This window comes from Exophiala oligosperma (assembly GCF_000835515.1).
Source record: "Exophiala oligosperma strain CBS 72588 unplaced genomic scaffold supercont1.10, whole genome shotgun sequence".
Classification (NCBI taxonomy): domain Eukaryota; kingdom Fungi; phylum Ascomycota; class Eurotiomycetes; order Chaetothyriales; family Herpotrichiellaceae; genus Exophiala; species Exophiala oligosperma.
This window is the reverse complement of record NW_015622827.1, coordinates 850,267-876,090: the sequence shown is the minus strand read 5'-3', so window position 1 is coordinate 876,090 and position 25,824 is coordinate 850,267. Positions and strand designations below refer to the sequence as shown.

Genomic DNA, 25,824 nt, shown 5'->3' with positions numbered 1-25,824 from the left:
GACTGTGAGGATCTAGATGTGTGTGGAAGTGATTACAGACAATCCTCCGACAAACGAGATCTTGAACCCAATCTTAAGATGGATATCCATGGTTAGTTTTCGAGCGTCTGCCCTTCTGGAGGACATTCGACTCCACATTCCCCCGTGCACAAAATACTATGCATAATAATGTGAGGAGTATGCCACAATATCCCGGGGTCCCCAGAGCTACAAAACGGCTCCACAAAACCCCTCCTCGGTAAAGCTCCATTCAGAGTACTCTCGGAAGACCTGTTACAAAATGGTCAACTTTCTTCCCATTTGCTCAAATCGTTCCGAGGCTAGGCCTAGTTGAGCTCGCCTAGAATGATCAAATCCCTCCGTCCTAGTAACTATTCACGCATGGCTCCTAAGCATGGCTCACATTCCTCCGTTTACTTGGAGTGCGCAAGTCCGCTTACTGGCGCTCGAGACCGAGATAATTATGTACTGTATAGGGATGTCGCGGACTTGACACACAACACTTGATTGCTGTCAATGGGCATTCCAGGTGTAGCTTTGAAACCTGCCGGTCCCCTTCGCCTCCTCGAATGCCTTCTTGTAGGACCCTTGCCTGATGTCAGCAACCAAATCCACGTGCTCCGGACTCCAACCTAATTCAGATCGCGCTTTCGGCGCACGCAAGCGACTGTTAACCGCCAATCCGATCTCGACCCAAGTGCTTCCCCAGAGTTCGACGGCTTCTGCAAGGGTGACGCTTCTGGTGGGGCACTCGGTGACTTCGCCAACAGCCTCGGCGATGGTCCGGAAGTTGACTTCACCAGCAACCAGGTGATAGACACCTCCAGCGACCGCTTTCTCAGATGCGAGATATGCAGCAGTAGCCACATCGTCCACGTGCACATGTGAGTAGAGATTCAGTCCCAGCCCAAGGTAGCAGACGTTGCCCGTTTTGCGAGCCGACTCAAAGAACTGAGGAATTTGGATACTCCCTCCATGACCCCAGACAAGTGGGGGTCGGATAATCAAGCCACGAAAGCCGTCTCTGGCTGCATTCAGAACCAGTTGTTCGGTAGCCAGCCTGACCTCTCGGTTTCTCAGCTTGGTGCTGAAAGGAAAAGGGTCGTCTTCTGCTGCTGTAAAATCATTCCATTCACCATTCACAGCTGGAGTTGACACGACGCCAGATCCAGAAATGAAAATTAGCGTTTTGCCTGCTTGTGCAAACCCGCTGAGGAGAGATCCTATGATTTGCTGTTCATCTTCAAATGAGACGGTAGCGGCAAAGACAATGGTCTCAAAATCATCCAGATGTTCTGTCAGCTGTTCGATTGCCGTCAAATCGCCTAGGAGAGGAGTTATTCCTGCTGATAGGAGTTCACTCTGGCCTCTCTGTGTGCGTGCTAATCCGTAGACATCATCTCCCTGTGATCGAAATTTGTGAGCGATCCGGGAACCGATATAACCTGTCGCACCAATAATTAATGTTTTCATTTTCGGGGAATATTGGCTCCCCGGTGGCCACAGATTTAGTAGCTCTTCGAGACCTCTATATTGACGATGACTACACCTTGCCGACTTTATGAACGATTGAGGACGCTGAAGTCACGATTCGTCCCAGAAATAGTTCAAGCTCCAGCCCACAGGCCCGGATATCGTGGCACTGCCCAAGATCTGTAAAAGGGCTTAGATTTTGGCCCCTCACAACCTCCACATTTGTCCCCTAGGGTTTCGGAAATGGTGGCAGGTCGTTGGCCAAACTTATTGATCGGTCTCACTATCTCAATCGAGGTTGGTGAACAATTCAGGCACCACAGATGGTTCTTCCACACCGTTAGATGGATGAACAATTTACAGGTCACAATATACTCAAAAAAGCCCCAGGATAGAGCTCCATCAATCGTGCAGAAATTGTGACGAGTCAAAGTATCGAGCATTCAAGAGCACAATACCGGGTTGATACTGGCCGGTCGTGATCTCTGGGCCATTCAGTCAACCACATGCAGCCGTTATTCTGCGTACCGAAGCCTTATGGCCTTTTTTTTCGGTCAGTCCGTCCCAGCGAATACAGTGGCTTCTCGATAGATTGCAAGCGCATACACTTAGCCCGCTTGTCTACCACCAGGATCCTGGACGTAACAGGGTTTGACAAAGTGTCCGATGTTATTGTTGTCGGATCAGGAGCAGGAGGCCTCACAGCCGCGTTGCGCGCAAAGTATCATGGACTGGAGCCGCTGGTCCTTGAGAAGACACCCAAAATCGGTGGATCTAGTGCGTACTCTGGCGGCGCGCTCTGGGTTCCAAACAACCATGTGTCAAAGGCAGCAGGTCTGGAAGATAGCGCGGAGGAGGGTCTCCGCTATCTTGAAGCCATTGTCCCGCCGAACACACCATCTAGCACCAAGGAAAGAAAGCAGGCATACATTGACCAAAGCCCACAGATGGTCAGGTATCTGGAAGGTCTGGGGTTCAAGTGGCATGCTGCATTAGGCTATCCTGATTACCATTGTCTCGAACCCGGCTCCAAAGCACTTGGTCGTGTAATCGAAGGCCAGGTCTTCGACCTCAAGAAACTCGGATCCTGGCGCTCGATGATCAGGCTCCCGGGCGACCCGGCTCCTGCGTGTTATTGTGACGAAACTCCGCATATATATCGCATGGGCGCGCATCTTTACGACTTCTATAAATTCAGTGGGATGATTGCAAAGATGTGTCTTCGCATGCTGATTGGCCAGAAGCCTGTGACATTCGGAAAGAGCTTGGTTGGCCAGTTGCTTTATCTCAACAAGCAGCATGGGACTGAGATTTGGCGGGAGACTGGCTTAGTGGACCTTATAAGCGACAAGGATGGCAAGGTGATTGGAACGCTTGTGGAGAGAGACGGGAAGAAATTGAGGATCGGAGCCAGGAAAGGGGTCCTTTTGGCAGCAGGGGGTTTTGCCAAAAACTCAGCGATGCGTGAGCAGTACCAGAAAAGGGCGATTCATGCTCAATGGAGTGTGGCATCGCCAGGAGACCAAGGCGATGCTATCAGGGCTGGTCAGAAGCTCGGGGCTGCAGTGGACTTGATGGACTCAGCATGGTGGATGCCCATGATCATTGTGGGCGAAACACCCATCTTCGATCTCACCGTCCGATCATTCCCCCATGCCATCATCGTTGACGGCAAGGGCTCCCGCTATATGAATGAATCTCTTGACTACGATGACTTTGGTAAGACCATGAATAAGCACCACGAAACCACCGCTGCTATACCCTCCTGGATCATCCTCGATTCAAGGCACCGCAACAATTACATGCTGGCTCGCTTCGGCCCGCGCTCCACACCGAAATGGGCTATTGAGAATGGCTTCATTTACAGAGATGACACTGTCGGTGGCCTAGCAAAACAGATAAATATCGACCCTACAAGCCTGCAAACTACTGTGGAAAGGTTCAACGGTTTCGCCCTCAAAGGTGTCGACGAGGATTTTAACCGCGGAAAGAATGCGTACGATAACTTCTTCGGCGATCCATATCACAAGCCAAACCCGAATCTCGGCACTATCGCAAAATCCCCCTTTTATGCCCTCAGAATCTACCCAGGAGATCTGGGTACCAAAGGAGGTCTTCTGACGGACGAGTTCGCACGTGTCTTGAGGGAAGATGGCAACCCTATTCCAGGACTTTATGCAGCAGGAAATACCACGGCAAGCGTTATGGGGAGGAGATATGCAGGTCCAGGTGCAACATTGGGGCCTGCAATCACATTTTCGTACATTGCGATGGACAATATTGCGCAACGGACTCAAGATTAAAGACTGGACAATCCCATGATATGTTTCCAAAGCCTGTGTGTCAGAATTGACTGCTTCAATACACTGTCACGTTGACCATTTTGCTGTAGGATAGTCTTTAAGTAGAGGCCTCATTCTGGCGTCAATGCTAGCCTTCCAAATTTTTTGTTGTTCTCAAACCATCATTATCGTCATGAGCGTGGTAGCACCCTTCATAATAACCGCTGCTCTTGGTGAGATATACTGGATATATCTGAAAAGAATTCGTGATAGAAAGTTTAGAAGGATCTAGTTGGAAACTGCATGCTCCAAGGGTGATCGGTACCAGACAGATCAGCTGTTGCAGCCGTTCAGAATTCTCGTTCCCATTTGATTTTTTCCCAAGTATGAAGTATGAAGTCGACACGCAGTACAGCTCCATATGAGAGCTTGAATTACTGATTGTAAAATCCGCCATCAATTACTTGAGTAGTTCCGCTCATAAAAGAGGACGCATCCGACAGCAGCCACTGTATGAGATTTGCCACCTCCTCTGGCTGACCATTTCTTCCCAGCGGCGCCATTTGCTTGAACGCGTCTTGCCCTGGGCCTCTCAGATGTGAGATCATGGGGGTTTCAATAGGGCCACTGCGAGACACCAACGTTAGTGATTCTCAGAATTCATCGGAAATCAGTTGAGCAAGTACTCACGGACAAACGCAGTTCACTCGAATATTCTTATGTCCCAATTCTATGGTCGCTGTCCTTGAGAGACCGACGACAGCGTGCTTTGAAGCCACATAAGCACCATTTTTGGGGATTCCAGTCACACCGGCCAGACTAGCCATGGTCACGACCGAGGCGCCATCTTTGAGGGTCGCATAAATAGCTCTTAAAGTGTTCAATGTACCTTTGACATTGACGTCAAAGACAAAATTCCAGTCATTGTCATCGATATCCTGGATATCGTCCTTCATTATCTGCTTCCCTGTTACCCCGGCGCAGATCGCCGCACCGTCCAGTTTTCCAAAGGTTTCCACGCCCTTCAGAATCCACGCCTCGACGCTCTCGCGAGACCGAACATCGACCACAGAACAAAGCACTTCAGAGCTCGAAGCAGTTAATTCCTTCTCCACTGCTTGAAGTGCCTTCTCCTGAGCGTCTGCCAGGATTAGCTTAGCACCTGAAGAAGCCAGTACTTTCGCTGTGGCAAGACCGATCCCAGATGCGGCTCCGGTAATAGCTACAACCTTGCCAGCAAACGTCATGGCGGCGACGCGTTTCAACAATCCAATAAAAGTTGTTCAAGGATGAGAGACGTGAGAAATTGGACGATTAGCAGCTGATATTTTAGGTGCCGTAACGCATTTCCTAGATGATCGCAAACACGAGATGATAGTAGAAAGATAAGAAAAGTTGCAGGAGTCGCCGGATTCAGCTGGATACCTCGCTTTCTTCAACAAAATCTCAATGGATAGACTGCAGTGATCAGACACTTTAGCGCAATAAATTCAGAACCTCACTGAGTCGGGTAATGTGGTACCTCTTCCCATGATGAGATCCTTGCCTCCCCCTGGGGTCCGCTAATTTGCAAATGGGATCCAGGATGATCCTGTCTTCGAGACCTCCAGCAACGGCCGTCGGTCAAGAAACGCAAACACTGCCAATCTAGGCTCTATGTGCAAGAGGAAATATATCATGAACTTTTTAAGCCGCCGATATACGAAGAGAGATACTGCTTCATTCCGCCGTAATCGCCTCGAATATAGCATTCGCCGTGTCTTCCGGAATACTCGCGTTTGGAAAGTGTCCAGCTCTAAGTCTACTAACAGCAACTTTGTTTCCACTCTCCCGTTCGATCATCACAATAGTCTGTCGTTGGAAGTCTGCAGTCAGGATATGATCGTCTTCACACAGTAACCATGACACAGGAAGATAGTTATAACCCGCAAACATCAGCTTGTCCGCAAAACTGGCTGCCGAATGAACAGTCATTCGTTTGACCCAAGCAACTCCTTCTTGCAGCGGTAAATCTGAGAATTGAGACTTTGCGCAGTCCTCATATGGTTCATTTCTCATGTACCCGTCCTGTGCAAGGTTAGATCTCCGTGTTGAAACAAAGATACGCTAATTCCCTCACCTGGGTCTTCAGATTCGCTGGAGATCCCAGCACATCATTCAGAGACTGTCCAAGCATCGGCACAACTGCAGTGACATACACCAGTCTTACCAGCCCTCCCTTCATACCATTTCCTTCTCTCTCTTTCTTCGTTAGCCCTCTGCAGACCTCTGTACCCACAATACCTCCGTACGAATGCATAACGAGAGCAACATCTTTGCCCTGATCGACGAGTTTTGCAACGACATCGTGAAAGTACGCGACATCTTCTGCTAATGTGGCTGCCTGTTCAGGCGGCCTTCGGCTCGCTGATGGTAGACTGTGTATTATTGCCTCGATCCCAATCACTCGGAGCTTGTCAATGGTCTTGTTGTAGAACGAAGTCGGGGAGAAGGAGGCAGGAATAAACACAACCGCTGGCAGAGGACCGGTTTTAATGATCGAATCCACTAGCATTATGAAGATACGCAGCGAGCTAGATGTTGGCACGAGGCGACCATCAGCAGCAATTACTAGAAAAAGGAAGGCAAACATACCAGGTTAGCCGTGGTTGAAAGCGGTCGAGACCGGTCGAGTCAAAGGAGGACCGGAGAGACAACAGGCCACCTTGTTCTTCTATGAGAGAATAGTATGAGGTCAATTATTTCTTTCTTTACGGGGGCTGCATATGAGGATACCAAAAGTGGAGCCTCCATAAGGATATAATGAGGAATGAAAAATGATGGAATTCACCCTTTATCACCACTAAGGGAGCATAAGGTGCCCAGACGAGTAGAAGACAGGCGGGAAATCCTTCCCCATGGCTGTGAGCCTGCGGTTCCGCGAGTTCCTCGACTGTGGGTACCTATAATCTTGATCAATTGCAGAAGGCAAGGACGCTGTCCTCGGCTACGAGATTAATTCTCTCCATGACTATAGGTCCCCATTCATGGAGACTACAGCAGGCCCTTGAGGGGTCCTAGGATCTGGGAAAAGAGAAGTTGAAACCTCAAATGGTGGATTAATACGGGTAAATGTGGTTTCTCCATACCAATACATATCCTCCGGTTGCTACGGGGCCCAAGTTACAGCACAACCACAATATCCGATGTAATCTGTGAACGGAGCTCTCTATACCCGTGGTATGGAGGGCTATTGGCGTTTGCATAACAAGCGAGCTGATATCTCATATCGCTACGACGAAAAGTTCAGCTTTCCTTAGACCCCGACTAGATCGTGAGGGCTGTCTTACCTACAAGGCTTAAGGCGACATATTTGAGGAAAGCGAACACTATCGACACAATAATTGAAGTTCCACTGCACCACATTCGAACATGGACGTCTCGATCGAACGGTGTACACCTGAAAAGGAAAACTGCGTATCGCAACTCGAGGCCGGCATCAGAGACCCACATACAAACGGCAGTGACCAGGTGACGATGAAAACATGGGCTATTGTTGTGGTAAAGCCAAGTCTATCTCACGGTTCTCGTGGTTGTTCTAATATCTGCCAGGTTCTTGCACTGTCATATGGTATCTCCTTCTGGCCCGTCTCCTTTTTCAGCATTATCCAGAACCAGTTGGCGACAGAATTCGGCTCAGCCCCTCAAGAGGGAACCTGGCTCACCGCGGTATATACGATGGGCGCCACAAGCTCCTTCATGGTCTGTGGTACGAGTAGTGATCTGTTCGGCCGTAGAGCATTCATACTATTTGGGAACGCACTTGTGCTCATCGGGTCTATCATTGGGGCTACCTCTCATTCAATCACTCAGTCAGCCGCCTCGCACTTCATTCTCGGGTTCGGTGCGGGTAATTGCATGCTGGCGTCATTTGCCTTACCAGAGCTTCTACCAAATAAGTGGAAACATATCGGAGTCGTCATCGCTGATGCCGGTCTCTATTTTGATTTCATTGCCGGCCCTGTTGTATCACGCATTGCCGCGAAGCATCATGCGGTAATGTCTCCCCCCCTGATTACCTCGATGCAAAACCCCCCAAGACTAACTATCTGTCTTATTAGTGGAGGTGGGGCTACTGGGGAGTGACGATGTCAATAGGAATGTCGATGGCGGTTCTTGTTCTCTGTCGTAAGCCCCATACAGGCATAATAGTTCGCATGATCCGTTGCTGACGTGACTATAGTGTATTTTCCATTCCTGTCATCTGAAGGTTTGGCCTGCAAAGCTTTGCTGACGTCCGTTATAAAGTGTACTTCCCGCCGAAGCATCCAAGAGGTATTCCCTGGCATCAGGCTGTTCGAGAGCTTGACTACGTCGGCATGGCTAGTTTTGTTGGGGCCACCATCATGATCTTATGTGGCATTGCCTTTGTGCAACTGGTGCCCTCAAACTCACCAAAAGTGATTGGACTGCTTGTGGGTGGTTTTGTAACTTTGGCTTTCTTTGCTCTCTGGGAAACATTCAACACAAAGCTCAAGGCACCTGTGACCCCACCAAGACTCTTCGCCGCAAACAAGGGTCGGACTCTAGGTAGTCCATTCATCTGTGGATTCGTTGTTACCATGTTCTACTACGGACAAAATATAACTTGGCCCACAATGGTCAATGTATACTTCACAGACGCCACCACTTCAGACACAAAGGTTTACTGGCTCTCCACCGTCCAGGGATTTGGGATCCTAGCTGGAAGCCTTATGTTGTCTTGCTTCGGCCGGCGGCTCAAACATTGGAGACTGCAAATGTTCATCCCATTCACCTTGATGACCTTTTTTGGAGGTTTAAATGCCTATATCACGCCTCAAAAGGAGAGCCTCGGGATTGCATTTACGTTTCTGACATCAATGTTCTTTGGCTATGTCCAGTATCTCTCTATCGTCTTCATCCAATTTGGAGCCGAGCAGACTGAGCTGGGAATCGTTGGTGGGCTCGGCGGTGTTGCCAGAACCGGTGGAGGTGCAGTTGCTAATACGGTTTTTATGACCATATTGACAACCACTCAGTCCAACTATGCGGAAAAACATGTGATTGCAGCAGCCGAGGCTGCGGGTGCTACTCCGGCCATTGCAAAGGCCCTCCTTGCAGCTCTTCCTGAAGGCGCTACCGCCCTGGCCAAGATCCAAGGGTTGACAACTGCCATGATCGGAGCGGCTGCGGCAGCGTTCCAGCAGAGCTACGTTGAGGGTGTCAAGTGAGTTCTCGCCTTGATTTAACTATTCCCCAGACTTCACTGACCTATTTTCAGGAATGTCTCGTTGGCGTCAATCGGATTTGGCAGCCTTGCTATCCTGGGGTCCTGTTGGCTAGAAGATATTGGGCCGAAAATGAATGATAAAATTGAAATCTTCCTTGAAAATGATGTTCAAGCCGAGAAGAACGTGTACCACTAGGGTACAACCACAAGTAGGGGGCTAGAAGGGTTCTTATGCTAGGGGGAATATTGTACGTCCTTCAAGTGGTGGATTGTTTCGATGCCTCAAATTCTCCATATGTCACTTTCACTGGCCGTTTGCTTGAGGAACAGAATGTGTGTTGCGTGGTGAAGACTATTCCTCAGACAGAAATGCGACGCTGCTTTGGCTACTTGAAAATTTGGTGTGCACCTTCGCTGCTTGGTCTCGGCCTACCAAGATAAAAGCTATTTCGGAGGAGGAAGTCTCTTTTCTCTGCCGATGCTGATAGAGACCAATTTATATGACACAAGGCCCCAAGCATGATTTTAGCTAGAAAAATGGAGCTAAAAACACATTCGAAGTACCTAGGTAGCGATAACGGTCTCACACAAATAATAGGTCGCTTAGGCGGCGAGCCTGCCAGGGACAGGAACGGCTAACATCGACAGCGGCCATTCTTGCTACGTTCCCTTTGCGGAACTTCAGTTCTAACATAGGTCACTGGCTTTTGTGAGCCCTCAGCTATGCAATCTCTGAGCACTTCTCCTTTACTAAGCATATCTTAATTGCTTCCACGTCCATGAATCTTGCTTCATCGGCCTTGACCTCTTTATAAAGTTGGGAAGTTGCACAAGATGCCTGACACTCCTCATAGTCCTCCTTGGTATCCCACCACACTTCTGTGACTACATCGCAAGGTGCCCCTCCCGGACGGTTATTGAACATTGCATCTTGATCGACATAGTTTCGCACATATTTTGAGATCTTTGGGAGAGCCTTAAGGGCTAGCGGCGCGTGCCTGTCTTCGTAATATTGCTGGAACTGTTCGTGCGAAAAGTCAGACCTCCTTGTCAGAAAGGCAACTAGCTTCACAGCAGGCGTGTTCGGCATTGGGGACGACGGGGACTAATAGTCCTGGAAAGTGTTAAACAGAGTCTGGTGATGGTGCGTGCAGCGGTGGGCTCAGCGTATTACTTTTATGGAATAAGCCTCCTAGCATGACCCCGGATATGGCCAGCCACATGCCACACGAGGTTTTATAAGGAACGCCGAAGAGCCGTATTATATCCGAGCAATGCTGAATGGCTTCAAAACCACAATATCCCGATTTTCAGGGTATCGTGGTATTGTAAGCTCGTGCAAACGACAATGAGTAAAATTGTCTATTGGACTTGCGTATATGTGACAAACAGAAGTCAGGTCGATACAGTGTAATAAACTAAGAAGTCGCGAAGAAATCATTGTTGACGTAGGAGGGACTGCGGAGTCCACAAGCGCAAGGCTTGAGCTAACCGAAGACAACATCTGACGTTTCTGTAAGTCTTACATCTATACATCAATACATGTACTCAACCAAGCCGGGCAGACCCAGTTGGCAAATTTCTCAGTACCGGAGTTTCGAGGAGACTTTGCAGGTGCGAACTATGATCCACGCATCGACGCACTATGAGTTCGCCACTCTTTGAAATTTCTCAGACTATCACTCATGAGCCTACCATTCTCATGTTTACGTGAACAGTTTTGGCCTCCAGGTATTCTTTTAGGCCTTCCAAGCCTCCTTCTCTACCATAGCCGCTCTGCTTTTTGCCACCAAAGGGGGTCTCCGTCAGAAGTACATGAGACGAATTGATTGAGACTGTCCCAGATTCCATCTCAGCGGTGACACGAAGTGCCCGAGTGATGTCATTGGTGTAGATAGTGGCTAATAGTTCAGTGTAAGCAGATGCTGGTTTTTGATAAGAGTGCAAAAACTCACCTCCAAGGCCATAGCTTGTGTTATTCGCCAGTGCAATGGCTTCCTCCTCATTTTCAAATGTCTTGATCACCACGACTGGTCCAAAAATTTCGTCGGTATACACCTTGGCAGTGAGATCCGGGTTCATGAGAATGGTGGGCTCGACGAAACAACCTTCTTTCCCTTTGCGACCGCCTCCAACGAGGACTTCAACTCCATCCTTCTTTGCACCTTCTAGGAAGTCCATGACTCGGCCGAACTGGCTTTTATCGGCAAGTGGTCCTAGAAAAGTACTCTCCAGAGCGGGGTCGGCCATAGATTGGCTGAATTCAATGTATGCCGCCCTGAGAGCATCGATGAATTTTGGCGCAATCCCACGTTGGACTAGTATTCTCGACCCTGCCACACACGCCTGGCCACTGTTCAGTAGGAATCCCTGAGAGTTGTGCACCACAGCATTTTCTAGGTTGGCGTCGTCAAATATAAGGACCGGTGACTTCCCACCCAGCTCAAGACTGACTCGTTTTAAGTTACTCTTGGCCGCGGCAATCTGGATCTGTCTTCCTGCATTGGCCGAGCCGGTGAAAGAGATCTTTGCAATGTCCATATGGGATGCCATAAGGGCCCCAACCTTGGCAGCTCCCGAGATAAGGTTGACCACCCCTGGAGGAAAGCCTGCCTCCTTGAAGAGCTGACCGAGGTATAAAACACCCAATGGACTCTTCTCGCTGGCCTTGAAGACGAAGGTGTTTCCGACAGCAACAGCGGGTGCAATCTGAGATATTCAGTACCAACAACTATTCACTTCTCTCTAATGACACTTACCTTCCACGCAAGGAACATCTGCGTACCATTCCAAGCTGCTATTCCTGCACAGACACCCAATGGCTCATAGTTGACCATCTTGAAATATCCATCCCCATTCTCTGGAAAGGTCTCACCAGGAATCTTGTCGGTGAGACCAGCAAAGTACCGCCAGTTTGCGACCTGCAATTCGACTATGCCCTTGGCCACTGAGATAGGTTGCCCCATGCATGCTGATTCAAGTCGGGCTATGGCGTCCTTGTGTCGTTCAACGAGGTCAGCAAACTTGAGCATTATGGCCGAGCGTCTGCTGCTTGGAGTTCGCTTCCACTGCGGGAAAGCAGCTTTTGCTGCCGCCACGGCCTCATCGACATCTTGCTCTGAGGCAACCTGCACCTTGTTCGTCACTAGGCTGTCGTCTTTGGGATTGTGAACTGAGAGTGCTTCTCCACCGGACGAAACAACGTACTTAGAAGTTAGTCAGGCCCGAAATCTCCTTATATCAACTCCTACCTCGTTGTTGATGAAGAGATTCGTTTGAAGGGAATCCATGCTGGAAAATTATGGCATCCGGCTTGACCATGAAAGTCGGCGTGATGGAGGGATTCAATACTTCTTCTACCATATAGCCGGCACAATCGCATACTATTTGGGCAAGATTAGTTCCGGTGGACTGGGTTCTTTAGCTACCGGCACTAGTCCTCGTCCTGACTGGCAAAGAAAGCTCCTTCATGTTCTCGAAGGCTAAACCATAATAGGCAGCGCATTCACTGCATCTGGTCCCATTTTGGCTTGAGTCTGCTGACGGTTATAGTGGTTCCGGTGAGCACTCTGTCGCACTCTGCCCCTGGAGGACGAGGCGGGGTTGCAGCTTAGGCGCAAGGCCGCTTCAAGCTCCGACATTTCGGTGATCCTGGCAAGTTGTATCGTCTCGGGCTACATAAATATACTCGGGGATGGGCCTCGTTATCTGGCCTCAGCAATGCCAAAATGGACATTGAAACTCAAGCACTTGTGGCCTATGCACCCGACAGCAACCTCAAAGCTGACTGGAGACTCGAGCAGGTGAAGCTTCTGCTCTCTCCCAAACAACATGAGCTGAAGGTTCGGATGGTAGCCACTGGCATATGCCACTCCGATCTCGTCGCCGCATCAACTCCGCCTATACCTGAGTGGGGGATGACCTTCCCCAAGGTATTTGGTCATGAAGGAGCCGCCATAGTCGAAGAAGTGGGGCCTGATGTTACTGTTGCCAATATTGGTGATCCGATTCTACTGTCGTACAGCTACTGCGATGACTGCAGCCTTTGCAAGATTGGCCAACAACCCTATTGCTTGAGGTGGGCTCAGATGAACATGTCTAGCGGGCAGGGTTACTTCGAAACCCACGATGGTCAACATGCTTCCGGCATGTTTCTTGGCCAAAGCAGTTTCGCAGGAACGAGCATTGTCAACGAAAACAGTGTGGTTAATGTGAAGCATCTCCTTCAAAGCGATGACGATCTGATGCTGCTGGCACCGCTCGGTTGCGGATTGATGACTGGGTCTGGGGCGGTCATCAATGGGGCTGGTGGGCAGCCTCACGTTATCGTGCTAGTCACCGGTCTTGGTGCTGTCGGTCTTGGGGCTATCATGGCAGCAAAAATCGTTGGCTGTGAGGAGATCATTGCCGTGGACCGGGTAGCGCATCGCCTGGAAACAGCACGGGAGCTAGGGGCTACCAAAGTGCTGGACTCGACCAAAGTTCGGGGCAATCTTTCTGAAGATATTCGAAATCTCGTACAAGGGCGGCGCATCTCGATCATCATCGAAACGACCGGAGCTGCACAGGTCATCCAAGAGTGCGTTCAAGCTCTTGGTAAGCATGGAAGATTTATTCAGCTGGGAGCGCCTCCTTTGAATTTCGAGATCAAACTACCTCTACATGCATTCTTCTCCGCCAACCAGTCCTTCGAATGCCACTTCCTTGGGAACACCACTGGGCAAGAGTGGGTTCCGGTGATGATCAAATGGTGGAGAGAAGGGAAATTTCCAATTGAGAAACTCGTAAAATACTTTCCGGCCAGGAAAGCTTTACAAGCCATACACGAGATGGAGACTGGTACTGCAATCAAGCCAGTGTTGGTTTGGTAGATAGGGGCATAGTCGAAAAAGTTCAGGTAGGCGTGTTTGCGACTCGTGGTCTATGTTTATTCTCCTTATCCCCGAGAAACAAATCACGTAGCCCCCCAAGTTGTTGTGTTGTAACACATCCCCTTCAAAATGATTCATGGAGAAGGTGGCTTGCGAGAGGGCTCCTGAATTCTCGCGGGTAGATACCCGCGTAACAGAGTGGCCACCCTCTGTTAGTCAGTAAGAGGTACAACTCATCGAGATATGCCCTAGACAATGAATGAGAGTATTTGGGATCTTGTCATGAGCTGTCGTACGGTGATGACGCGGTGGCTGTTTGTACGTTCGTTTGAAAATTCAATGAGGTCTCCATCGCACCCCCATCTGTCTCGACAGCCTCCCAGTGGTAATGTGTGGGTGTTAAAGCAGACTGGTGCTAGAGAGGGTTTTCTGCCCAAATTAAATAGTTTTTCAGAGAGGCTGCAGCCCTGTGCGTACTGGTGACTCTACAACCACTCATTTCGACGAATTGAACTCCTTCATAATTGGTTACAAATCAATCAATGCTATCCCAACCTCCTCACGCGATAGTTGAGCTGCTTCGAGGATACGCGGCAAACTCGGCTCTCCTTCACGCTTCCCAAATAGCCCGAAAGCAATGATATTGAGTCGTCTTCCTGGAGAAATTACAACTTTGAACAGGATCCTTTTTTCTGCAAAACCGCACCGATCCGCTGTAGGTGCAAGTGCAAATTTGGTGTCTTTTCCACTGAGCCTAGCTAACCTTCTCGGTGTCATGCCTCTCGTCGACAACACCATGGAGAACAGACCCATGCTGCAACTTACGAGCAATGGCATCTGTGAGTTTGGAATCGAAGGCTTCTCCATCAAGGCTAAAAGCAAAAATGATGGCGAGTCCTCCAAATGCCAGACTCACAAGATAGATGAGTCGGAATGTTTTTGCAAACGATGAAACCATTACTGACTCTACAACCTCGAGGATGTTTGGAGTTATTCCAGGGATCTTGAGTAGGCTGGATACGGGGGCGTGGTTGGCCAGTCCTTCCAGTAGAGTAGGGACAACCTTCACAGGTACGCCTGCCTGGATAGCTGCAGGAGCCACCTCTGTCGTTAGATAGTGTTTGACCTTGGTAGAAAGCTGCGTGCCCGTTAGTGTCCTTCAGTGATCTGGCTTTCAATTCAGGATCACTCACAATTGCCGAGTATACTGAAGCTATAAATTCGTTTAGAAAAAGGACCTGATATCGAAGTGCAAATCCATGAACTTACTTGAAATAGTTGCAAGAACACCTCGCATGGTAGAGACAACCCCTGTAGCAAGCCCCATATCTTTTGAGTCGATCTGCAGAGGTGCACCAGCCATAGTGATGACCTCCATCACTCCAATCATTGAGCTCGAGATGATACTGAAGGCGATTGCCCGTCCCTTGTGGTTGACGGTCACTTCGGCCATACCGCCAATGAATGAAGTAAAGATGACACATGCTGTAACTAATTGCCACTTCAATGGGACCCAGCGAGTGAGAAAGCGAGTCAATGGCATAGCTAACGCTTGTCCAAACAAAGTTCCTCCAACGACCGTACACTAGAGCAAAGTCGATTAGTCTTAACGACGCTAAAGAGAGGAGTGAGGACATAGAAACACTCCACTTACCGACATCCAGCCGGTGGTTTCTGAGGGCTCAGCCCATACAGCGACGATCTGCTGTGGGTATATGAGGTTCAATGCAAAGAAGATCATGGAGCCAATTCCAGAGACCATCGTAAGGCAGACAAAGTTTCGATTCTTGAAGAGAGACAATAGGACTAGGGGTTCTTTGAGTGGAATAAAGTACTCTGTGGTCGTTAACATCTTGAGTATTTCTGAATTCGTATACGTTGGATGGTGACATACCCCATAGAGCAAATGAAACCATTCCAAACACTCCGACAACGATTGGGACAATAGTACTCGCAGATTTCCAGGCTTTTATCTCATTAGTACCAGCGAATCCTGACACTTCGAACACAGGACTCCGAACATACGATATTTTTGCCCGCCCCAGGACAGGCCGAGGACGAACGACACTAGGCTTCCACAAAAAATAATCAAGCCTACATAGTCGAAGTTCCGGATTGCTTGACGCTTACTAATACCCTTGTGTAGTTGTTCAAAGGTCGGTGGAAAGTAGAAGAAGACCTGGAGGAGTACGACCAGGGCATTTATGATGGCAGAAAGATAATATATCCATCGCCATGAAGCATGTTCAATGATGACCCGGGCTATATGCAAAAAACTTTTGTCAATAAGGATTCTCCGAAAGTTGACGATCGTGCTCACCGAGACCGGGACCAACGCCAATAAGCGGGCTGAATGTGACCCATGTGATAGCGAGACAGATCATCCGATATTTATTTGGGACCAGTTCGCAGAACAAAGCACCCTCGATTTGCTGCACTCCGTAAGCCATGCCAATGATAAAATTCTAAGTCCAAATCAGCAGCTCTTCTCACGGCTCGTCCTGGCACAGCTAAACATACCGCCCCGAGAATCGAGTTCAAATTTTTAGCACTGCCGCTAATGATCGAGCCTATGAAGCCCAGGACGGATCCGTAAATAAAGAAGTATCTTCGCCCAAATATGTCGGACAGTCGACCGTTGACGGTGAAGAAAACAGTCTGTCCAAGAATGATGTTGAGGACGACCCAGATGTACGATGTGCTTGGGCCTGTGTAGAAAGTGAATGTCAGTATATACTACTCTACCAAAACTCCAGAGCAATGGGGATTCCGTACCGAACACCTCTTCGAGGACACCAACACTGGTAGAAATCATGACGAAACCCAGGAGGGTGGCTACCCAAGCCAGTGAGACTGACTAGTTGACTCACAGTGTTAGTAAGGTGTCGACCTTCTTCCCCGAAAACAAAATAACTGACCAGGAGTGAAACCAGGAATCGCGGACTTCGGAAATAATGTGGTGGTAAATCGTCCACAGAGTGTCCCCCTATGGCCGCTGCAGAAATTGATTCCATAGGAGACAGATCATTATTGTCAAGGTTACCCTCTGGACGAGCCCCTCCAGACAACCTTTCGGCAAACTCCTCCTCGTTGGTTTTTCCTTCGTTCCACATCATAGACATTGGGGCCTGCTGTGCAAAATACTTTTCAATAGGAATGGATGATACTAGGCACGTAGAAACGGACAGTGGCATCTGTTATGTAGCAAACAAGACGTAAAACCTCTGCCATTCAAGAGTTTCTCGGATAGTGTGGTATGCAACACTTGATCAAATGTTAAGAAGACAAACGGTGTTGGAGCTGGTCCCGGATATCTAATTGATCTCTCCGGCCCACTATTTCTCATTTCGGCTTAGTTGGCCCCCAACAGGAGAGATGGGGCCCCGGATCTGAGTCGTATACTCCGCGTACTCCTAAGCGATTCACCCTATTGCTCGCTACAGTACGTGTATAATGGAAAGAGTGGCACGGTAACTGAAAGGGTCCCTCTAGCACTGTATCAGCTCCCGTGAAGAGGCCCATTTCTATCCACCCTTTGCGGCTTCGATACACAAAGACTTTTAGCGTACAGAAGCCTCCCTCCGACACCAGGGTTATTCGGTAACAATAGCGTGACACAATTTCATCTTTCTCCGAACAGAGGTCTACCTCTCCCTTGGAAGCTACCTGGTTGTGTGCTTTACTTGCAGGTCCATCTGTTCGTTTGCAGCGAAACTCCTGGAAGCATCGGAGGGGCTCCTCGTGATGGCCGACCTTGTACTGTTAAGGAATGATGCCGACCGGTGATCATAGCCTTGTTTGAAAAGAGATCCTGACGCATGAGCCCTTCTTACCCAGACGATTTAACGGATCGGAGCAACGCTGTCTCATCGCACAGGGGCAAACACCAACGAGGATTAGATTTCGCCCAAAATCTAGCGACCGCAGCTGCATGGGTAACGGGACCCCCAGAATCTCCACAGCCAATTCCCTCTCCTATCCATGTGGAGCCTGGGACAAATTTTATTCATAGATAATACACTCCTCGATACAACGGATGATGGTGCAAGACCCGTGTCATTGAATAGGGAAGCTCTATTCAAAACTATGCAGTGATCACTGTTCATTCACATATTGGACAGCGGCTCTCTCTGCCGCAGCTTCCTGGGACCCGGCGCTTCGCAATACCTCCAACCAGCCTGAGGTTCGCGGCTTCACAGTTTGATCCGTCAATCTGGGAGCCGCCGGCTCTGGTTTCAGTCGCTACTGAGATCTCAACGACACGATTACCCCCTAAAGGTGAGCGCCAGACGAAAATCTCTGTGATGATCCTTTGAGGACAGCTTGAAGAAATGAGCATCTACACCTGCGGGTGATGTGGCATCATTCCCAGTTATGCCTGTTTTCGGAGGCTCAAATTGCTGGAATACAATGACAAGTCTGATCCTGCAGTCTTCTCAATATGGCCTAGGGGTGACTCTGAGATTGTGATGCCCGACGCTTTCAGGCTCTGGTAATCTGTAAAGCCGTTCCTCTCTCCTGGTGGGAAGTGTCTAGGGTGAAAAATTGCCATTCGATATTGCTGAGGTCATAGCATAATAGAAATGTCTGAGGATAACAAGTTCAATCTATTTCGTTACATGGACTAAGCATGTCGGGCTTTACCACAAATAAACAAAATTTCACCGCATCAGAATCCAAAGCGGCACGCCGACTCCGGCCCCGTCGCCCAATATTTGCCTTGACTACTAGTAAGTTCCTCGCATCAACACAATATTGGGCCATTGTGTTGATTATGAGCCCCTTTGAGGGTTGTTTCAGGCATCAACCAACTCCGAGAAGAAAACCGACCACTCCTCAAATCCTAACTCGTTCATATCGGGTCCAAGAAACTAGATTTTGTCACAATGCTTAGTTCCCTCGGAAATACAGATGGGTTTACTCACCTCTGGCAAAGAGTAATCCAATGATGCCTCAAAGGTATCACAGTTATTGACACGATTGAGATTGGTAGAGACCTCCTGTGAACCATATGACGTGGATGTTCTTCCGCCACGCTTGACAATCTCCCTTGCGTATGACACGATTTTCCGGGGAACGTTGGCTCCAAGCTCGGAACCACTTGCGTATTCCAGATAACCAAAATGGCCAACAATGGTATCCATCAGAGATATGTCGGAATTTGTAGTCGGAAGATTAGGATGTTGGATTACGTGTAGAAATAAATTGATCAAACCGACGAGTGGAAAGTATAGAGTCACGCTAAATGTTGGCGTCAGCGACAAATGGACACTCAAGGGTCTGAACAGCCGTCATACCATATCCCGCATGCTGCGGTAAGGTTCAGGCTCTGAGTAGCTACAATGATTTCTCGCGAGGCCGATGCCAGTATGTCGGTGCTCACCTGTCTTTGATACAGTATGTCCGAGTCATGGGCATTCCTACAGCCTGGTGGATGCCAAGGATAGCAGCTGACAGTGTGAATTGAGATAAGTGTGTTGTTGTAAAGGCAAGTGACAAACCCAAGATGATAACGGTGCACCCCAGGTGGGAGGGAGACCGAGCTGTAGGGCGGTTGGGCTACGAAACACGTCGGTAAAGAATCGTGCCACTCTCGAAGTTGTTTGTCCAGGTCCCTGACTACAGGCAGCAGCTCCTTCAATCCCTTGCTAGCAACTTCTGCAGAGGACAGACGAGCCTGCACCTGACTGGTAATCTGGTAGTGTTTGGCCAGTATTGAGACGATGCTTTGACCGCAGTCGTTTCCTGAACCTCGATCCAGGGGCGCTGGAATGGTGATGTCTTTATCATTGATAGCCTACCACAGTCAGCTGCGAAGCTTTTATAGTGCGGGCACGTTTTCTCACACTAGGTCGGCCTGACCGAAAGCATAGGTGCTTGTCAATGCTGTAGATAGTCCACCATAGAGTGTTTCGGAAAGCAATCTCTTTTTCGCTGAGCTTCCAGGACTTTCTAGCTTTGAGATGCAATCCCTTCGACTGCGCTAAGCGAACCGCATTTGATACAAGCATAAATTCAAGCGCCGGTGTTGCGAGGACTTCCGAAAAACAGGCCTGTAAGACATTCATAGGTCAATGTTGGTTTAGAGCATCTTACAAGATCCCAAAACTGAAGATGAAAAGAAACGGGCTCGCCGCTTACCATTGCGATCATCACCTGAACAGCATCCATCCCACTTCGCGCATAGATCAGTTCCGTGTGTACAGAAAGAGCATTCTCAAAGTAACGCCAAGCTTGGGAACGAGCTTCGACAAATGCTGATGGGTAAGGCCCTCTGCTAAGTGCGGAGAGACAACCGATGGCATATACGGTATTCCGCAAGGCGTACCAAGCAGAGTCGAAACGGACGCTCGAGCCTTGGGTGCTATAGTGATCACGGAGGCGTTGTTCAAAGACAGAGCGATCGATAATGCCAAAAGCCACATCTTGACTTGTTTCAAAGTAGGCTGCCACCAGAAGTTTAGCTAATATTTGTGCAAGGATATTGAGGTCGAGAAATCACCCGTTGCCCATGCCCATGCCGTTTGGAAGTCGGGCTCTATAGCTCTCTCAGCTGGCACCGCCCTCTCCCGATCGTGACCCATCAGTTCCAGAGTGAGCTGCTTGGCGATAGACGCAAAATCCGGCACACCTATGTGGCGCGAAACCCAGTCTAGAGCGGGCTGAGTACAGATCGGAAGGTACGAAGCTGTCCCTAAACAGGGTGTCAGCAAAGGGGGTCCAAAGAATATAATTTAACCCTGATAGGAGGGAGACCTCGAATTTCACCATCTAACTGCCGCTAATGTTAGCATTGATGAACGCCGTAGTGCATCAAAACTGGGTATTGGTTACCAGAATCCCTTCATCAGCGCCACAAAACTGGTCCGCAGGTGTAGATGGTGATATCAATGCAGGAGCGGTATTCAGAGAGTCCTCGGGAGAGCAAACATCGGCGTTCAGCACGTCATCTTGGCCACATCTGGGGTTTCTTTGGCACCATACCGACTGTGTCACTTCTTCGGGACGCATATCAAAAGACTCAGATTGGACACTGATCTGCTGTTCATTATGTTGTGAGCGTGAAACGCTTGCACCTGCAGGGACAGCATGGTCTTCGGAGGTTGGTGGCTGTGGTGCTTCGACACCCTCTCTGGAGTTCCCCAAGGGCCGTATGGGTCTTGGGGGGGCTTTCGCCCCCGAGGGCTGTAGAGTTGAATTTCGTTGCGGGCTTTTCTGAGGCCGGGCTGCTTTATTGGGATAGGTATATGGCTGAAAGTGGGAAAATTGTCCCAGCAGACTGCCATCTGTGTCTTTACGCTTCCGCGCGGTCGGAACCGGATACCAGCAGACTTCTTGGTGAGACTGTGTTTGAACAATATACTCAGTCTCTGTTCATAGTAATGATAGGACAGCATCAGCACCACATACCAGGCAGTTATGGCATGGTTTCGTTCCACTACCTTCTCCGGGTCAGCAATCTGGCTTCTCGAAAGTAAAGGATTACAACTCTCACATTTGGCCTTCTTGACTCGGCAGTAGTTACATGCCGAAGGACATTTTGAGCCGGATGATTGGCTGGTCATGTTATGTCGATTATCTGGGGGATTAGTTTATAGGATGGGCACAGTCAAGTGGTGGCTGAGATGAAGCAAAATCTGTCTCTCCGGGTGGATGTGTTTGCTAGTTGTCCCCTCGAGATCCGGGGAAGGTGCTAGGGCGGGGACCGGGGAACTTATACTGGCCATACCACCCCGATGCACAAGATGCAAACCTACACTATTTACGCACAAGCCTGTTCATACGGGATATGGGCAGGCCTTGTGGCGGTGCACTAGTTCAATGGTCGCAAATAGCGAGAACTCTCCTTGCCGGTTTCTTGTCCAGGGATGGAGTGGTTACGTAACAATAAACCCACCAGATCCGGGGAGTTAATGGGAGACCATTGTACCTGTATAAGATCGGCGGCTACCTCAGGTGTCTCTTGGGTTGGGATTCTGTACTTTACACATAACGACTACAAGGGTCAGGGGGGTGAGAGTTCTCAGGTCTCTCCAGTAGCAGCATTGTTAGAAGTTCTGTCACCGCCTTCTCCACTCAGTACTGTGTAGAGGTACTCTGTACAATGCTTCAGATCCCTCGCCCTTAATTCGCGGAATTTCACCGCCATAAGGCCAGCTCTTAATAACATCACTCCCAATCGGCCTTGGTGAACCCAATACAACGGGCCTTTAAGCGTCGACTAGGTATTCTTCTTTCAGCGTCTTGCCTGCGATAGTAATTGGATTAATGGCCACAGTTATTCCAACTAGACGAGCTGGCTTATCATTCGACAGGTTGATCCAGCGGTGGTTGGTGCCTCTTTGAATGACGTGGTCCTACACTCATCAGCTCAAGTTCGCACTTTCTTCAGTGACCGTGGATGGTCAAAAGCTTTCGCGAGGACTTGACTTACACCAGGAAGAAGTTCTCTTCGGTCTCCACTATCGACATCCATCGCGACGTGCCCTTCCACACATATCGTGGAGTCAACCGACACTGTCCGATGCATCCTGGTTTGCGCCCCAGGCGCAAGATTGGTCACCACCCAGTTAACTCCGCCAGGCACAGTTGCTCTGACCACCAGGTGTGAGACAGGATTGGATGGATCTGATGAAAGGTAGCTGTTGAGGTCCTCTTCACCAGTGAGGTCTGCGGGAACTTTGTCGACCGCATATGAGTGTGAGCCGGCAATAGCGTCGCCACCTTTGGCCCAGAGAAGAGGCGGGCTGTCAAGATATATCGCCTTCCCGGATGCGTCATGGCCGGTTATGTAGCGACGACATTCACGCATCCCAAAATTCACCCCAGGCACAAGACTCGCAGTGTTCAGCCCATGATCGTCTGACATGGTGAGACATGCAACAACTCGCTTCTACCGTCTGGATAAGTTTCCTTGAGTAGACTTTGGAACTGGTCTGGTCGCAGTCTCAGGCAACGGAAGGACTTTTAATCTGTCGTTGAAAAGAGCAGTAAGTCATCCTTTAACATCCTAACTGCTTTAACGAATTCTACACCGGCGGCATTAAACGGCTGTATATCTCTAGGCTCTTGTTGACTCGTGTCCCACCAATCGGTGGCCAAAATGGTCCGGATCCGGATACAAAAGTGGGTGGGTTTAATCTTCCCAGGCTCCGGCACCACAACAATCCGGAATCCTCAATTCTCAAGGGTAAGCTCTGTTAGATATATCTTTGAGACGTATATTTTAAGCTATTTGTTTTTACCCTACTGACTCGAACAGTTATACTAAGGAAGTAGTCTATTCCTCTTACTCCATCGCTGAAGCATACAGCGAAGGAACCCGAAATCACTACACAATATGGAGATTGGTCCAAAGACGACAGCTGTTGTGACCGGGGCAGGAGGTGGAATTGGTCGATCGATCGTTTTGTCTCTCGCAAACAAAGGGGCTGCAGTGGTGGTTGCCGATATCGATGAAGATGCTGCTTTGAAGGTTGCCGAGGAAGCCAAAGGGCTCGGGGCAAAGTCGCTGGGTGTCAAAGTGGATGTTTCCAAGCTGGAAGACGTGGAAAGATTAGCCTCTTTGGCCTATGATCAATTTGGCAGCGTCGAGATATTGGTGAACAACGCAGGAGTGACGATGCGACCATTCAGAGCCTCCTGGGACACTTCTCTCAAAGATTTCAAGTGGACGATGGCTGTGAACTTTTGGGGAGTGCTTCATGGTCACCTGGTCTTTGTACCCCGAATGCGTGAGACCCCGGGACGAAAGCATATTGTGAATACCTCATCCATGTCAACGTTGATCGCGTTCGCTGGTCACTCTGCTTACTCGGCGTCTAAGGGCGCCGTGGATGGGTTTTCATTTGCTGCTCGTGAAGAGCTAAAGACGCAGAACATCGGACTGAGCATTCTCCATCCAGGCCCTGTCAGAACGAGAATCGTGACCAGTGAGCGCCTCCGGCCTCAGGAGGATAACTCTGAGGTACGTAAGGTGAAACCGTGGAGCGATTACTTGGAGAACGGAGGCAGCACTACTGCTCGCGTGACTCCCTCCACTACGACCACTTCCAACGACCCGAGCTTTCCTGAGCATCCTTATCATTACATCAACCCGGACGAGTGTGGTCGTTTCATACTCGAAGGCATTCAGCATGATAAACCAGTCATCTTGACACATCCTCCTCAAGTTGCCGAGCTTGATGAGCGAAGGGATGCCATCCTTGCAGGTGCACCGGTCAGAGCTGGTGGAGCTTGAATCTCTTGGAACAGAGTCCGCTACCAAGGCTTTGGTGAAGCAGTGCAGAAGCCTTGCATACAGATTGATAGACCAACGAAGTTTTCCTGTAGGAATTTTTCGAAACTAGTGAGATAATAATGACATGAGTAGCCTCATACCTAGGTCTTCTGGCCCTATCACTCATTGCGAGGCCACCTAGCTGCATAGTTCTGACTAAAGAAGGAGTATTTCTCCAATAGGCACTACCTGAATACCACTTGGACGATCATTTTACTTTCAAGTCTATGAAATAAGTCATATAGTCCGTCACGGTGTAAGGCGGAACGAGTCGACCTACGAGGACTGTGTCTTCCAGTTAGTCAATAAGGTGGTACATCCGAAGCATATAGCTCCGCCCGCAGTCTTCCTGACCTAGGCAGAGGCCGGGAACTCGGACAAACTTGTCCAGCTAATGGATTATACCTAATATTATTGCCGGAAGCCCCCTCTCGGACGGAAATGCACGATTGCATGAACATGAAAGTCTGACGGAGATCATGACCCTTCTGGGTGTCCAAGTGGGTCGACTCTCCGGAACATCCTTGTTATACTCTCCGCATACCCTGGAACAAGGTCATTATGAGCCAGGTACTATTTGAGTCTTCGACAGTCTCCAAGTATAGGTGAACCATTTCTTGTTCGCGAAAGATATTGACGAAATTGGAACCAGCAGCCATGGCCGCGACAGAAAAGAGAACCGCGCGATTGAAGGCACTGTTCCAGTCGCCTCGGACTACTCTGATGCCTTTTGGGGTACTACCTATACATGCGCAGATGGCAGAAGCTGCTGGATTCGAAGCCTTTGAGATCTCAGGGGCTATGACCTCGTGGTGGATAGGAGGATGTGCAGACGTTGGACTCCTGACCATGACCGAGATGGTCGCACATGCCAAGCGTGTGGCCGACTCGGTCAATATCCCAGTCTACTGCGATGCTGATACAGGCTACGGAGGCCCTGCAAGCGTTCGTCGCACGGTCCATGAGTTCATCCGAGCTGGAATCGCTGGCATCCACATCGAAGACCAACTGAATCCAAAGAAGGCTGGGGCTCAACCTGGAATCGAATTGGTGTCTGATGAAGAAGCAATCGGACGCATCAGAGCTGCAGTTGATGCTCGCAATGAGTTGGACCCAGACTTTGTCATAGTTGCTCGGACCGATGGCTATGGTGCCACTGGCGGATCTGCCGAGGAGGCTATCCGCCGAGGACGTCTCTACCAGGAGAAGACAGGCGCCGATGTCATATTCTACGAAGGCTTCCATGACTGGAACCAGGTCAAGCGAGCACTAGCCGAGACACCGGGTCCGGCATATGCCATACCTCACCCTACGATTTCTGCCAGGCCAACCATGGATGAGCTGTCTAAAATGGGACAGTCGATCGAAATTGTACCGTTTCTTCTAGCCGGTGTCCAAGAGGAATGGAACCTCTTGCTGAAAGTCAAGCAGGCAGGCCACTACGGACCGATGGATGAATACCTTTCCAGCCTGGCTCGGTATCGTGGGACGGCAAACGGCATTGGGTGGGGAGACAGGTTTGTAAAGCCAAACTACAAGGAGGTTCGGCAAATGGAAGAGAAATATCTGCCCGCGGAGTTGCAACGCGACTATGAGAATAATGTCAACGCCGAGGATGATGCGAAGAATACGTATCCATGAGAAGTTATTGATCAGGTTACCACCAGCTTTTGTGCAATGATAATTTCT

The 25,824-nt window shown here is 49.4% G+C and overlaps 7 protein-coding genes across 7 annotated transcripts; 3 read left to right on the top strand and 4 right to left on the bottom strand.

Annotated features, from left to right (window-relative positions):
• Positions 1 to 513: 513 nt before the first annotated feature.
• On the bottom strand, positions 514 to 1,473 carry PV06_09490 (uncharacterized protein; the record flags this gene model as incomplete). Its single annotated transcript, XM_016410943.1, has 1 exon — positions 514 to 1,473. The coding sequence occupies one exon, from the start codon at positions 1,471 to 1,473 to the stop codon at positions 514 to 516; it is 960 nt and encodes a 319-aa protein (XP_016258750.1).
• A 506-nt stretch (positions 1,474 to 1,979) lies between these two features.
• Positions 1,980 to 3,776, top strand: PV06_09489 (uncharacterized protein; the record flags this gene model as incomplete). The annotated part of the gene is made up of 1 exon (XM_016410942.1): positions 1,980 to 3,776. One exon carries the CDS (start codon positions 1,980 to 1,982, stop codon positions 3,774 to 3,776), a length of 1,797 nt encoding a protein of 598 aa, XP_016258749.1.
• A 1,698-nt stretch (positions 3,777 to 5,474) lies between these two features.
• Positions 5,475 to 6,309, bottom strand: PV06_09488 (uncharacterized protein; the record flags this gene model as incomplete). Its single annotated transcript, XM_016410941.1, has 2 exons — positions 5,475 to 5,822; positions 5,875 to 6,309. 2 exons carry the CDS (start codon positions 6,307 to 6,309, stop codon positions 5,475 to 5,477), a joined length of 783 nt encoding a protein of 260 aa, XP_016258748.1.
• Positions 6,310 to 9,706: 3,397 nt separating this feature from the next.
• On the bottom strand, positions 9,707 to 12,275 carry PV06_09487 (uncharacterized protein; the record flags this gene model as incomplete). Its single annotated transcript, XM_016410940.1, has 5 exons — positions 9,707 to 10,006; positions 10,681 to 10,886; positions 10,941 to 11,694; positions 11,745 to 12,191; positions 12,237 to 12,275. 5 exons carry the CDS (start codon positions 12,273 to 12,275, stop codon positions 9,707 to 9,709), a joined length of 1,746 nt encoding a protein of 581 aa, XP_016258747.1.
• A 6,377-nt stretch (positions 12,276 to 18,652) lies between these two features.
• PV06_09486 (uncharacterized protein) lies at positions 18,653 to 21,421 on the bottom strand (the record flags this gene model as incomplete). The annotated part of the gene is made up of 10 exons (XM_016410939.1): positions 18,653 to 18,727; positions 18,782 to 19,097; positions 19,154 to 19,653; positions 19,703 to 19,909; positions 19,998 to 20,302; positions 20,359 to 20,550; positions 20,625 to 20,631; positions 20,691 to 21,200; positions 21,267 to 21,298; positions 21,352 to 21,421. The coding sequence occupies 10 exons, from the start codon at positions 21,419 to 21,421 to the stop codon at positions 18,653 to 18,655; spliced, it is 2,214 nt and encodes a 737-aa protein (XP_016258746.1).
• Positions 21,422 to 23,196: 1,775 nt separating this feature from the next.
• On the top strand, positions 23,197 to 24,096 carry PV06_09485 (uncharacterized protein; the record flags this gene model as incomplete). Its single annotated transcript, XM_016410938.1, has 1 exon — positions 23,197 to 24,096. One exon carries the CDS (start codon positions 23,197 to 23,199, stop codon positions 24,094 to 24,096), a length of 900 nt encoding a protein of 299 aa, XP_016258745.1.
• A 696-nt stretch (positions 24,097 to 24,792) lies between these two features.
• On the top strand, positions 24,793 to 25,776 carry PV06_09484 (uncharacterized protein; the record flags this gene model as incomplete). The annotated part of the gene is made up of 1 exon (XM_016410937.1): positions 24,793 to 25,776. The coding sequence occupies one exon, from the start codon at positions 24,793 to 24,795 to the stop codon at positions 25,774 to 25,776; it is 984 nt and encodes a 327-aa protein (XP_016258744.1).
• Positions 25,777 to 25,824: the final 48 nt, after the last annotated feature.